The sequence below is a fragment of the Carassius gibelio genome, chromosome B10, assembly GCF_023724105.1.
Source record: "Carassius gibelio isolate Cgi1373 ecotype wild population from Czech Republic chromosome B10, carGib1.2-hapl.c, whole genome shotgun sequence".
NCBI classification, from domain to species: Eukaryota; Metazoa; Chordata; class Actinopteri; order Cypriniformes; family Cyprinidae; genus Carassius; species Carassius gibelio.
In genome coordinates this window covers 8,594,719-8,610,056 of record NC_068405.1, presented here as the reverse complement: position 1 = coordinate 8,610,056, position 15,338 = coordinate 8,594,719, and the positions used below count along the sequence as shown (strand labels likewise).

The following is a 15,338-nucleotide window of genomic DNA, read 5'->3' as shown; positions in this document are numbered from 1 at the left end:
GGAGAAAGAGATGATGGCAGTTTTTAGAGAGGCCTTCAAGCAGAAAAACTGTTGCACAGGTGGTCTGTGGGTTACATTGCGCTCGCTGGTAGGAATGAGAGCGGTTGTCTCCCCTCATGATAGAAATGTTTACAGTGTGAACTCTTACAGTTCTTACTGTGAAAACTGAGACCGTGTTGCATATCGCTCGGGTTTCAGTAATAAAAACCAGTGGATGGATTTCAAGAAGTTTAAGCCAGTGCATGAAAACTGACATTGTGCAGTAACTGTATTTCAAAGCTTTTTAATTAAAGGCATAACTCACCCAAAAAAGAAAGAGCATGTCATTATTTATTTACCCTCATTTATTCACCTTCATTTCATCTGTTGAACACTTACAGGTGGTGTTTAGCAGAATGCTCCTGCTGCTCTTTTACAATGCAAGTGAGGGCTGTTGAGGGAATAGTTCACCCAAAAATGAAAGTTTGCTGAAAATGTACTCACCTTCAGGCCATCCAAGATGTAGATGAGTTTGTTTCTTGATCAGAATTGGAGAAATGTAGCATTTCGTCACTTGATCACCAGTTCATCCTCTGCAGTGAATGGGTGCCGTCAGAATGAGTCCAAACAGCTGATAAAACATCCACACCGGGTGAACTACTCTTTAACAATCCTTGGACACCATTCATTAGAATTGTATGGAAAAGAGCAGCGTGTACATTCTGTTATTCTCTTATTGTTTAACCAGCAAAATTAAATGAGGGATTAAATAATGACATGATATTACCTTTTCGGTGGGCTATGCCTTTAATAAAAAAACCTGGAAATACAGTTGTTGCAAAAATATATATATACACAGTGGGTATGAAAAGTATTCAGACCCCCTTCAATTTTTCACAAAATATCCTGGACGAAAACCTTCTCAAGAGTGCTCAGGACCTCAGACTGGGCCGAAGGTTCACCTAACAACAAGACAATGACCCTAAGCACGCAGCTAAAATAACTGTGGATTCACAACATCTCTGTGACCGTTCTTGAATGGACCAGCCAGAGCTCTGACTTAAACTCAATGAGCATCTCTGGAGAGACCTGAAATTGGCTGTCCACCAACGTTTACCATCCAACCTGACAGAACTGGAGAGGATCTGCAAGGAGGAATGACAGAGGATCCCCAAATCCAGGGGTGAAAAACTTGTTGCATCTTTCCCAAAAAGACTCCTGGCTGTATATGACAAAAAGGTGCTTCTACTAAATACTGAGCAAAGGGTCTGAATACTTAAGACCATGTGATATTTCAGTTTTTCTTTTTTAATAAATGTGCAAAAATGTCAACAATTCTGTGTTTTTCTGTCAATATGGAGTGCTATGTGTACATTAAAGAGGAAAAAACTTAAATGATTTTAGCAAATGGCTGCAATATAACAAAGAGTGAAAAATTTAAAGGGGTCTGAATACTTTCCATACCCACTGTGTGTGTGTGTGTGTGTGTATATAGTATGGTATTTATGTCCCAAAAGTCAAAATTATGTAAATAAAAAAAAAAATGTATCACACCAAATGTTTATTCAAGCCATTATTAAAGAATCATATTTTTTTTATGTATTTTTTGATTAATTTATTGTTATTATGAAATATATAAATTTATAAATGATGAATAAATAAATAAATGAAATGAGGTACATTAATAATGATATAATATGAGCTATGTCTTTAATTAAACAGCCTTAAAATAGAGAGTTGCTGCAAAACAACAAAAACAACAAATAAAAAAGATAATAATAATAATAATCATGTCCAGTTATTTATTTTATAAAACTGATTGAACCGTGTTCATTTTACAAATATTCTATTTCTTAATCATTTGAAATGCTTATATTTTAATTTCTATAATGTATGGTCAGAGCATTCAGGATATTTTTCAGTTTCTTTTATTAAATCTAAAATCTACAGGCATAGCTTATTAAATAGTATTATATTTTGCATACAGAGATGAGAAGGAAGTGGTTTTAAGTGTATGATCCATCATTTATCAGAGCAAAACACTTAAAAGTGAACATTTAAAGAACAGAAGCTTGAGTTGATGAAAAAGTTAAATAATTCATCATCTTAGTGGCAACCTATAACAAGACCTTAACCAGTGCTATATGGATATTATGTTCTGAAACTAAAACAACAACACGTACTTTCCTTTGCCGTTTACTTCTTTATGCCCTGTGGTATTAATAACAATGTTTCCGAGCATTACCCAAGAAATTATTTAAATGGACACGATTTTTTCTTTTTCTCTCAGCACAGACAGGCTGTTCATTTGACGTCAGGTCAAGTCTGCATTAGCACACTGTAGTACAGAACATGTAACTTTACTCCAAGCATTGAAAATACAGAAACCCATACATTGCTACAAACATAAACATACACAGCGAGTACAAATACATTCATCACGCTAACGTAGATAACAACACAAGTGTTATTCAGACATACTCACTTTTCTCATGTAGAAAAATGTGTCTTAGCAGGCATGGCTTGTAACAGTCCCTTTTTGACAACACGGGCAGCTCAAGGGCACACGTCATCGCATTTTAGTGTTCTGCGTCATCAAAGCCGGTTGTCAACGTCACTCTCCGGCGCCGTTGTTGATGTTATGCATGCTAAGCTAACTGGCTACACTCAATGTTGAGTCTGACTCGTTCGTGTGGCAGATATACGAGATTCATTTTAGGTTTTGAGGCATTGCCACCCAATTTGATACACAGTATCTTTAGTTTAGGTCTAAACAACAGAGGATACAAGTGAAGGGTGAGTGCTCTGATAATCTACGTAACGTAATCTCTTAATATTGTTTGCTAGTTGTTAGCATAACAACCATTCATATGGAAAATTTATTATTTTTCGACTAGGTTTATGTTATTTATCAGTTACAGTTGTTCTATAATATGACAGTGTTTGTACACAAAATAATCTTTGATATTATCGTCTTCATATTGCATTTGACGTAATTGTCGTTATTATTAACACACTAAGAGGCCTAAGGTATAACTCTTCTGCATATATCACACTGTCATTATAAAATAAAACGTGTGGCTATCAGTCAGAGCATTTATGTAAAGATGGTCTGTATGTGATATATACTTTAGTCTATATATATAGCTAGATTGATAGACAGATAGATGGTTAGATAGAAATTCAGATAGATATATAGATGGTTAGATGGTCAGATAGGTAGATCAATTGTTGGTTGGTTAGACAGACAGATATATAGACACTTGGATGGATAGACAGTCAGATATATAGACAAGTCGGAAGGATAGACAGTCATATATATAGACACAGTCAGATGGATAGATAAACAGATTGTTTGACTGATATATAGATAGACACACTCACAAATGGACAGACTGGTAGATTTATTAATAGAAACTTTTGATAGATGGAAGAAAGTTACATATATTTTTAAACAAATCAAATACCTGAGGCACATACTTACCTGAGCATCATTGAAACAGCTCTCTGTCTTTTCTCAGGAGCCTAATGCAGTCTGCTGCAGAGACTGTGGAGAATGCCTCCATCCTGTCCGGTGGCTCGGGACAGGACGGTCATCGGCTCTGGATCGGCAACATTGACCCTAAAATCACAGAGTGAGTGTTTGTCTGTGCAGTAAACCAGTGCTGCACTGCCTCCCAGGTAGACCTGCGGAGCTGCCCGGGTGATTGATTAGCCAAGTGTGTCTTTGTGCTGGAGAATGAGCAGATGAAGACTAGGCGTGTTAAAGAGAGCCGCTCGGCCGTGGAGACCTGTTTTGCTGAGGGCCTGCCATCATTTCTCATTCACCTGGCGTGTTTACTTAGTGAACCTGTAGCGGCTGCTCAAGGTGGAGAGGGGGTGGCTGGGTGACACAGAAGGGAAGCACGAGAGAAATAGCACACGTTGCTGGAGCGCCCCTGGAAAATGTATGGCTTGCCCGGGCTGGCGTCTAGACAGGCGTTTCCTTCCCTCTCGCTCCTCTGTTTTTCTTTAAATAACCTGCTTGAATGAAAACAGCCGTGATGCCCACAGGCTGGTGATTGGGAAGATTAATTAGCTCACATGCTGGGAGTGTTTGTAGTAGGGGGTTCCACTTTAGGGTCCTGCAGATCTCACACACACACAGGCACACAGTGGTGGAGTCCTGTTATGTGAGGTCAGCGTTCACCCAAAGGCAAATTTTTCCTGGGGTTTCCAAGTAAGTGGATAATTGAGATCAGTAATTGAGTTGGGAGGTGAAAAGGTATTTTAAGCACTGCTCTGTAGCAGTTAAAAAAAAAGAGAGATTTACGTAGAAACCAAGGAGATGAGGTAAAAGCTTTGGATTGGATGGGATGACCTTTTACAACAATTAGGAGTTGTGGTCTTGTTTACAACTATTAATCTTGCTCTTTTGGTCATCCAAACACTAGTGGTCAGTAGTAGTCTACTGGTGTATAATGTTTAAAGACTGATGCCAGTGCCAATATCTCAGAGAGCAGGATGATCAATAGGTGAAATATATAAGAGCAGATATATATGAATTTACATTATATAATGGAAATAACATGCATGACAATTTCTGCACTTAAATATTTACTAAATTTGAAGTGATCAAAATCAATCAGTATGAAAAAACAATTGGAACTAATATTATTAATTTTGCAAGGTAGTTTTTTTTTATAATTGTAATTTATATTAAAAAAAAAAAAAAGTTCACAAGTAAAAAAAAAAAATTGGTTAAAACATTAATAAAAAGGAAGTAATTGTAACCAAGTATTCTGTTAAGTTTGTGCACACTGGCAATCATATTTTTTCAAATAAAGGCTAAGTAAACCTTATTGTGCATACAGTATGTACTGGATATTACACAGCATAGTTTGAAACCAAAAATATTAATATTTTATTTGCGCTGTCAAAATAAAAGTTTCTAAAAACTTCTTTCTTTTTTATAAATGTTTTGCCTTTTTATTGTGACAGGACAGATTAGAATTGAAAGGAAGCGAAGTGGGAGAGAGAGAGAGAGAGAGAGAGAGAGAGAGAGAGAGAGAGAATGGGGGCGGGATCGAGAAAGATCTTTGACTCGGGAATCAAACACAGGACGCCTGTAGTGCAATGGTGCTGAATGCTGCCGCAATGCCCACAAGGCTATTAGCACCGACAGCTTCTAAAAACTGTACATTTTTACAATTTTTAAATTTTGCATTAAGAATCCTTTGGGGAATTTGTTAAATTTAAAAGTAGGGTAGACGATTTTGGAGAGGCTTGCAATTAGCTAGCTTTGAAAGCATAAGATCCCACCCTCCCTGCGAATCACTCTCCAAAGCCACGCCTCCTCCAAAACACATGAACATGCACAGGCAGGACTGAGGGATATGACTGGACAGACATTTTATGGTCTTGTGCCTTCCACAGAGGATACACAGTAGTGCTCATAAGTTTACACACCAGAATGTGCAAAATGTTAATAACTGAAATGAAATAAGAGGGATCATGAAAACTGCATGTTATATTTTATTTAGTATTGTCCTGAATAGGCATAACAGATAACAGAACAGATGTTTACATTTACTCAAGGGTATGTACACTTTTGAATGGGGTCAGTTTTATAAAGTCAGTTATTATTTTGTCTTGTGGAGTGTATGTAAATATCTGTTATGTGACATGGCTTATTCAGGACAGTACTAAAGGAAAAATAACATGCAATTTTCATGATCCCTCTTATTTTGTTTCAATTATTAACATTTTGCACATTCTGCAAGGGGTGTATAAACTTATGAGCACAAGTGTTAATACAGTTAGACCACTTACCTTTGATTTCTGTCAGGATGTGGAAAGGACTTACTAGCATAACAAAAAATGTTTTTGAACCAAATCACCTACCCTGCCTTTAATGCAACAAATACTACTGTGAATTATATTACATTTTTATATTCATAATGCTTTTTAATCATTTGAGTCACATATCATCCTTTATGTGTACTACAATAGTAAAAAATAAGTCTTTAGCTTTACAGTTACCTTAAATATTTGTGTGAAATATGACATTTCTCCACAGTTTTTGTGAGTTTTACCAAGTAGTTTTTGGGATTGAAAAAAAGTATGAACACTCTATTTGTCTCTCTTAAGTTCTTCTCATGTTATTTCTCTGGCCTTTGTGCATTAACAAACAATTTCTTCTGTCAGTTTGCAATAAATTAGTAAGATAAAGTAACATTTTGGAAGTTAAAATCTATCAGCTTTGAGCCTTCATGCTTAGATTCTGATGTAACAGTAATGTATTGAAAAAACACTTTTTCGTCAGTCGTTCCATCACTTCACAAACAGCCTCATTTATTTAATATGATTAATCTCAGTACATCACAGGTTTGGAAAAGTCTGTGACATACACATTTACAGTTCTGCAAACACGCACCAACAAATTTCAGTAAGACAAAAAGAAAATCTATCTGTTCTTTCACTGTAAACGGTTTCTCCCGAGTGCTAATCCATCTACCTTACTGACTGTAAGTTTCACCATCATCGTTACATTCATCACAAGCTGTAGCTAGATGGAAAAATTACCGTTTCTGGACACAGTTGCTTAATTCCTCGCATTTATTTTCCACTGAAATGTGGTATAAATGTATGATGCTGATTTGTGGTATAGTCAGTGCTCGGGCACCATGACAAGTCACATCGCTGAAATTGAACGAGTCTCATACTTTCCACCTGTCAAATCAGCCCTGTGTCGACACTCTATCCAGGGTGTGTCTCAATCCGCTAGTGAAGTAAGCACACTTCCTAAGAAGTCAGCCACTTCTAGAGCTGTTCCATTTTTTTTAAATCTTTTAAAACTGGAAAGTTGTTTCAGTAGCACAGACGTACTTATCACTGTCCCAATATCACCATGTCCAATGTACACATCCACATCATATGGAACTAGGATTTGTAATGGGACACAGCCCAAAAAGGGTCACAGGTGTCTCACAAGTTCTCAAGCACTTTGGCCTCTGTCAGAACCACCTTCACTTATCCTTCAGCTTGAGTGACTTTCAGATACCAGGTGCTGAAGTTCGACCAACCCACGTAGAGGACAGTGATGACAACCTATCTTCGCATTTTCCATCTAATGAATACATCCGTCGACATTTCGAGAGCTCCACCCCATCACACATGCACAGTCTCTCTGACACAAATATACAAACTTTCTTTCAGGTTTGGTTTCCCACAGTTGAGACCTGTGGCGGATACAGCCGTTCACACAAAGCAGGGGCTGCTGTCGTAATAACAGGCTGACATATTGACCTGTCCATGCTCCGCTGGGGCCCATTTAGAGCCGGTGATGGATCTACCATGTGCCGCAGGTTGTTTGTGAGTTTGGAGGCCTGCTTTGCATTGTCCGTTACATTGGCAGAAGAGAACAGGAGGCCTATCCGATGGGACGGCCGAGGACGAAAACAGCACTGGCCTCAGACCACACCCTCCAGTCATCTGAAATAGACACGTGTCTGTTGGAATCGCTCCTTGACCTTGATATCCGTGCTGTTTTTTTGATTCTGTTCTGCTAAACGTTTCTCAAGGTTTGGGTTAGGATACTGAAATGGGAGACGCTGCAGGTGGGTGGGCAGGGGTCCGACTTCTTTGGCCCGAACAGATGACATGCTTGGCTCAAGTCAACACTTCACAAAATACTCCAAGCTCCTTGGACGGACCCCTTCTTCCTCCCAAACTGCACATTTTGTGGCTCTCTGGGGGCATGCATTGTGGTCTGAAAAAAAAAACCTACAGGTTGTCCCTTTGAATCGGGACACTATCAATGCTTCAATCTGTGGCAAGTCAGGAAGATCCCGTGGTCGTAGCTTGAAAGGGTGGTGGCTGGGAAAGTGCAAAGTACTACTTGGAGAAAAGCTCCTGGGAGAGGAGGGGAAAACATTAATACCGAAGCCAGGACCCCCAGTTCTATCTGCGTTCCTACCTTTCCAGGATTAAAAATAACCTCAACCATCCAAAACAATAAAGAAATCCCCGGCATCTCCTCGTCTTGGTGCAGGCGGCAACTCCCAGACGCTCTGGCTGTCATGCTGGAAGAACAACAATATAGTAAGAAGTTCCACAAATGGATTGTTGTTTATCCCCAGCATGTCTTGAGCATGCTCTTGATTCTCAGTTCGGTAGCTTTCCCAGCTGCAGGAAGTGCTTGAACGTCTTCCTGAGCTGCATTACTCAATCTTTAGATTTTGGTTTCAGGGATGCCCATGTGATGCCATTACGTCAAGATGAATAACTGAAGAAGATGCCAACACTAGCGACAAGTTGCTTTATATTTACTTGAATCTTAACGACAAGTAGGCACTTCGACCTTGACACACTGATATGAGTTTGATACCATATCCTGATTTTCCCCTTCATGTTTCTGCACACTGGTTGCACCTCATGACAGATTTTTTATTTTTTGGCATTTTTGCCTTTATAATAAGACAGGGCGGTGAAATTGGCAAAGGTCCTCGAGACGGGATTCAAACTCGGGATGCTCTTTGCAAAACAACGCTCTATGTCAGTGCTCTGCCCAGGCTCCAGGCGCCAACACGTGAAGTTTTCTATTCAAGAGTTTCATCCTTTTTAAGAGACTTTTCTTCTTCATTATAATAGCAGATCTGTTACACGTTATATACTTTTAGTCATATAGCATACAATTTTATCTGAAGCGACTTACAAATGGTGACAATGGAAGCAATCAGAATCAACAAAAGAGCAATGATAAGCAAGTGCTATGACAAGTAGTTAGCCTAATGCAGTACACGTACCACTTTTTAATGTTATTTATGCTCTAAATTGTTTTAGATGAATACCGCTTTTATGAAAAACCTGTTTTTCAAGTAATTGTTTATAGAAATAGACTTTTTGTGTGTTTTTGATAAATTCATAGATTTGGACCGAAAAAAACAACAACAACAAAAAACAAACATCATGTCAGTGAACCTTGACTTTTCTTTCGCCAGATGTTGTTTTCCAACAACGTGAGGTGCAAATGGAGTTGTGTTCATGCAGCGTTCAGTCACATGAAATGTTAACGGTTCGGATGACGTACAGGTGAACATGCAGAAGCAAGGATACTTGCAAACGTTGTCTTTTATGCACAGACTGCATGCTAGACTGCTCTCGAATGCTGTGAACGTGGTTGTTGGAAGAAGACTGTTTGCACGAAGCTCTCTTTGTTTGAATAGCACAGGTTCAGCGTGAAGTTCTCTTGGAAAGAAATTCATTATTCTTATTTTACAAGAGTTCTCTAGCTCTATTGAAGAATTTCTTTTACTAGAGATTCTTTTTTGGCTGATGTCACCAAACCCTCTATTTTCTTTCTCAGCTTTCATTCATATAGAGACCACGCCAAGCCGGTATTGGTATGCAACACCCACTTTTCACAAATCAATTCCCAATGGATGCACATCTCAGTTTCACTTGGAAATATGTCACATTTGGAATTTAATGAGTTGCAAATGCCATTTCACGTTGAACCTTGGTGACCATGTGGGCATTGTGAATTTGAATCTGGCTTGCAACATTTCAAATTCACCTGTCTTACATTGCTATCACTTTCTTTCTTTCTTTCTTTCATGGAACACAAAAAAAGAGCTGTTGAAGAATGTTTCAGCTGTTTTGGTCTACGTTGTAAGTCAGTGGGGTCCAAAATGACATTCAACTCTATCACCCTTCATTAATTAACAAAATAACCAGTACTGTTTTTCCCAATAATAAGGGATGTATTGCTTCCATGACAGCAGGTTATAGAAGCTGTACTCGTCGTCATTGTTTGTCTTTAATGAAACTCTTCAGGGAATTCAGTCTTCCGCTTTTTTATATCCCTCTGCTGTATCCGTTGTATTGTGTGAATAAAAGATTTACAGCAGCTAAAAAGGTGTAAAGAGCCCTGTCATTCTGATCAAGCCTTGCTTACAAAGAATTATGACACCATGACATGCATTATTCCCTTGTGGCCTTAATCACTCATTTTTTAATTCTTGGTCTGTACAATTATTAGTGCCATTTGTTAAAGGAAGCCTTATGATTACAATCGCTCATAATTCCAGTGTCCTTAGTCATGACATGATGACTGCTGAACCCCTATTTTTGCAAGTATGTTGATAAAAGGCAATTAACCTTCAAAATAAAATCACTCTGTGTTCCTGCAGGTACCACCTAGTGAAGCTCCTGGAGAAGTTTGGCAAAGTGAAGCAGTTTGACTTCCTGTTCCACAAGTCCGGTCCTCTGGAGGGCCAGCCGAGAGGATACTGCTTCGTCAACTTCCACACCAAAGAGGTTCTCTTCGTTCTTCTTTACAACATTGAGAATTAATCACTGTTCAGTTTTGATCCAGTAATGATATGCAAGTCTTTAAGAGGCACCCAGACAGCTGATGCAGATAAGGAACCGTTGGCTCTCTGGAGGGTAATATGAGGCAGTCCCAAGGGTGTTGTTGAAGAGGAAATGTGTGTTTACAGATCTCATTCACGCCCTTCGTGAGAGCTTGGAAAACTAGTGATCCATCATCAGCCATTATTGTTCCCTATCATTACGCCATGCTTCCAGCAACAGCCAGAAACTAGAAAGTAGCAAACAAACACACAGGAAGGTTCAGAATCCAGACACTTCAGAGACGATCTCTGAACAGCACAGCACTAATAGAGGATTTCAGAAATAGGCATCAAACTCTTCTAATCCTGATCGTTTTAGAAGAGTATAGTGACTTGATAATAGATGCAGGCAGGATTGTGGTCATTATAAAAGCATAACATTTGTGATCATCAGTGTTTTCTGTCCATCACAGGAGGCTGAACGGGCTATTCAGTGTCTGAATGGAAAATTGGCTCTTTCTAAGAAGCTAGTGGTGCGTTGGGCTCATGCTCAGGTAAAGGTGGGTATCGCATGAGAATGGGGAACACACAATCTGCTTCTTATTAATAGTTCATAAGGTTTTGGGTTGGATTAAGGGATATAAAATATGTTCATGCAGAATAAGGCATTATTATGTGCTTTAAGTCCTACTAAACAGCCAATATGCTAGTAATGTGCATGCGAATAAGAAACTAGTTAATAGTGAGAATGGGACCTTAAAAGAACGTTACCCATTTGTTTTAATCGATCAGACTTTCGCCTTAAGAATGATAAAACAGGACAAAATACAAAATTAAAGTTGTATTGAAGAAAAGCCTTATCTAGACACCAAAATATCATAGGCCTTGTTCAAACTGAATGTCATGTGGGTTTTCATTTTTTGTTGTGTGATATTTTATATTTTTGAGAGCAGGTTGGCTGTTATAAAGCATATAAAAAAACATAACACAATTTAATTTAAAAATAGTAAATAAAACATAACATTGCTCAAATAAAATTAGCATTTATTTGAAATAATATTTACTTCATTTGAAATAATTGCACATTTAATTTTGATAATTGTTTTTTTTTTTTAGCTTGATTAAAAAAATGAAAAAATTTAATTAAAACTTCTTGATTCTGTTTTTTAATCCTACTTTAGTATTTTTTTCCCCACAGTAAAAATATGTATTAGAAATGATAAACTTCTGTTCAAAGATTTAGGATCAGTATGATAATCTTAATATCTTATGCTCACAGAGGTTGCCTTATAAAGAAGTGTAATATTAGGAGTCTTAATTGTGAAATATTAGTACAATTTAAAAATAACATCATTTGTAATATATTTTAAAATGTAATGTTTGAAATTTAGAGCATGTAAATGTAATGTAAAGCATTACTCAAGTCTCACATGTTCCTTCAGAAATCATTCTGATATGCTGATCTGCTGCTTTTACAATGTTAAAAACTATTCTTGCTGTTTAATATTTTTTGTGCATTGAAATTTTTAAAGAATTTAATTATTTGAAACAAATATTTTGTAACATTACAAATGCCATTTTTTATAAATTTAATCAATCCTTGCTAAGAAAAAAAAACAAAACAAGAAAAAACACTTACTGACCCCAAATCTTTGAATGCTATTGTATAAATAAAGAAGATTGTGACCAACAGTGAACCCAGTAATTTGATTAATCATTTTTATGTGTGAAAATTAATACCACACAATGCTAATTACTTTTCCACCAGTCGTCGTTGTTTTCATGCGTCCGTATTTGTAGCAATGACAGTGCAACAAACAACGCACAGGCCAACGTTTACCATTTTTTACGCCATTGTCCATAATAAATATTCATATTTTGATACTGCGCTCATGAAAAACACTCCATGGAAAAACATCCACTGCTAAAGTCTCACACATGGTGGGTTTAAACAGCATTTAACTAGCACATCCAGAAAAGTGTGCTGCCATGTAGACTTGAGGGTGGGCTGTTTTGACTTGGGCCATTAAGCCCACCCAGTAACCACTCAAAACATCCTAGCAACACTCAGAGCACCTTAGCAACCACAAAGCAACAACCTAAAAACACTGTAGCATCATGCCGTTAACTTCAGTCCATCACTGACATTAATAAATGCTTCTATTGTTGTTCAGTGGAATATCTGGGTTCTGCTACAACAAAACAGACCATGAAGATCATGGATCACATGTATAGTTGAGCCATAGTGAGGGGCTCCTGAGGCTGCCAGGCTTCTTAACAATAGGCAGCTGCCGCTGGGAGTGAGGAAATCCTGTATGGTTGAGAATCGCACCCCTCTGCCCCTCCCCGTCTGATGGGAGCGGGACACCAGGCCGGGGTCAAGGTCAACAGTGCACAGTTGTTGACAACAAGTAGCAGAAGACCGGTCTGGTCCCAGGTCCTCTTGAGCAGCTAACCCAACACTGTGCTCATTGTGAGGCTGGTGAAAGTGTTGGATTGGTCTGGGAAGGCCCTGCGTGTATTCTTCCGCACTGGGTTTTTATCAGCTGTGCCCTTTGAAGGCCTCTGGTTCAGAGAAGCGCTCTGATAAATGTGGTGCATTTAAAAAAATGGCTTCCTCTTTATACGTAGTTGTTTGTGTGGAGTGCAGCGATCTAAAGGAAAATAAACAGAAGTTAAATGATTGTAACCTAAAAGGTCAGAGGCAGGCTGTTAGAATATTGCTTTATGGTTTTCTGTATTTAAAAAAAAAAAAGTGGTTTTACAGAAGTTATATTTACTTGTCATTGGTCTCAATGTGCAAAATGTACTCATAAATTAATTACATTATTTTAGATAAGATTTTCTGCTTTTGTAACAAAAGCTATGCAGGCTAAACTAAATAAAATATATATATATACCGTATTTTCCGGACTATAAGTCACACTTTGTATTTATTTTATTGAGGAAACAAATCAAAGTACTTCAAAAGTACTTGATATTTGATACCTGTTTTATCATCCAACAGGTCTGATTGTTTCGAAAAGTAAGAGCAACTCTCATAATGAATGATTTAAAGTATAATTTGCGTATGTTCAAGCCAAAGCTTACTTCAGTTTAGGAATCTGGAACAACAAGCTCTTCTCAACATTGGCAAACTCTTTATTATTCAAACAAAACCAATCCAAGCAGATAAAATTCCCGCATCCTAAAACAGAGACGAGTCCCAGCCCACACTATTTGACACCTAATATCCAATTCAACTCAATAAACGTGTCTCATTATGGAAGTTGAATGCATCGTTAAAGCAGCTTCAAAGTGTCTTTAATTGTGTTTCGATACATTAGAATCCTAAATTCCTAAATAAAAGTCTAAGCCAGTTGTAAATAATTTTCTAGACTCTAATCAAATCTCTTTGTTTTTATTCCCCACAGATTCCCAAGAGCTATCATCATCATCCTCATGGTCGCAAGGGTTGTTGGATGGACGTTTTTGAGTGGAATGAATGTTTATGATGTTGCATAGCCCAACTTTTCCCACACTATTCCAAGGGAGCATATGACTAATAAGCAGCCAACTCTTGTTTTTTTCCCGGTCTCTAAAGCAACCAAATTAGTTGAAGTTACTAAAGGCCCAGCAAGTTATACAACCCTTTAGTGCATGTTGTCTTGTATCCATCCTGGTGTGTGTTTTTTGCCTTTCAGAAGTTTGAACCCTTCAGAGGAGACAAAAATGTGCCTGCCAGTTTAGAGCCTTCGTCCAGCGACGCCGAGGAGCTGCCATCCACACTAGGGTTTGAGACATTACCACTCAAAATCTCTCAGTTGCCATTATTTTCTTCCATGTTTCGAATCTCTCCTGTTGACTTTCCCTCCTGTTTTTGTTTTCGTTCTCAACTGTTCCCTCTCCAAATGGCCCTGAGCTCACATTGACGAAAGTGACCCATTTGGACTGGATAAAAAGGTTAATGCTCTTTTCTTTTCTCTCGATTCCCTTTCCTCTTGGGTTTAAAGCGTTAATGCAAAGATCCGTGCCATCGAAGCCAAGCTGCAGCTGATGGAAGAAAACCCAGATGACTATACTGGCCCATCTGCGTACATCTACAACAAACCCTCCGATAAAAGAGACAAGAGGTCCCAGCCCTACCACAAGCCGTTCCGCAGATTCAGGAGATGACCTCTCCAACAACTGTCCAGGTGTGAGGGGTGCGGAGATAAGCTAAGCTGCTCTTGTCTCTTGGCTAGTGGGAGACTGTAATGTATTATGAGAGCAGAAAGTCCAACACCTTTGATCGGTAGTGCTGTTCTGTTTCTCAGCCAGCAGAGGAGTCTTTACTGTGAAAGACGGCTGAAGTAAGCAGAATCTAACCACTAAATTCTAGTGAATTCATTTTTCTTTTTTTGAACATTGCTGTTACCCAAGTAATCCGAGTTCTTCAGGGTTTAAAGGGATGGTTCAGTCGAAATCTGTCGTCATTTACTCAAAAGCAGTTGAGAGGATTTTGATAAACGTCTTTTGTCAATGAGGTCCGAAGGTGTTTGAACCCTAAAATATCTTCCTCTGTGCTCCACTGAAGAAACAACGGTTGTACAGGGTTGGTAAATCATCGAGGCACATCAATCGTGATAGAAATTGTATGAGTTTTGCACCTTTTCGAAATCTCAGTTCACATCCCTTCCTTGAAATCCTTCCAGAATGTATCTCCCATTGTTTTACTGTAACTCACTTGTAAACTGCCCGGGGTGCTGCCTGTGAAAGTGTTGTTGTGTGTTGTGAGTCTTATGATCCTAAATCTACATACTCAGACTTTACCATTCTTTGTTACACTGGTGTGTGTGTAAAGGAAGCACAATATTATGCATTGTTTATTTAACTATTAATATCTTGCCTTCTTAAGTCTAAAGTGAAAAGGGCTTTTATCACATGATCTGGAGAGGGGGCATCAACAGCAGATGTCATCAATAGTTTAGATCAAGTGTAAATATACAGGTATTTTGATAGATTTTGCTTCTGTCGTGTTCAAAAATAAATGAAACTGTCCTCCTA

The 15,338-nt window shown here is 38.2% G+C and overlaps 2 protein-coding genes across 3 annotated transcripts in view; one reads left to right on the top strand and one right to left on the bottom strand.

The window, feature by feature from the left end:
- Positions 1 to 2,602, bottom strand: part of LOC127966637 (ribosome-recycling factor, mitochondrial-like) — a 16,850-nt gene extending 14,248 nt beyond the window's left edge. Inside the window, exons 1-2 of one of the 2 annotated variants that reach the window (XM_052567778.1) lie at positions 2,465 to 2,561; positions 484 to 610 (exon numbers count right to left, since the gene is read on the bottom strand). Coding sequence is in view for 1 of the 2 variants with exons in the window: in XM_052567777.1 (XP_052423737.1) it covers positions 2,465 to 2,552 (88 nt within the window). In the remaining variant the exon portion in view is untranslated. Of the gene's footprint in view, positions 1 to 483; positions 611 to 2,464 lie in introns of both variants that reach the window. The other variant, XM_052567777.1, reaches the window with a different exon arrangement.
- Positions 2,588 to 15,338, top strand: rbm18 (RNA binding motif protein 18). Its single transcript, XM_052567780.1, has 6 exons — positions 2,588 to 2,775; positions 3,501 to 3,614; positions 10,152 to 10,278; positions 10,787 to 10,867; positions 13,997 to 14,085; positions 14,306 to 15,338. Exons 2-6 carry the CDS (start codon positions 3,508 to 3,510, stop codon positions 14,466 to 14,468), a joined length of 567 nt encoding a protein of 188 aa, XP_052423740.1. The 5' UTR covers positions 2,588 to 2,775; positions 3,501 to 3,507; the 3' UTR covers positions 14,469 to 15,338.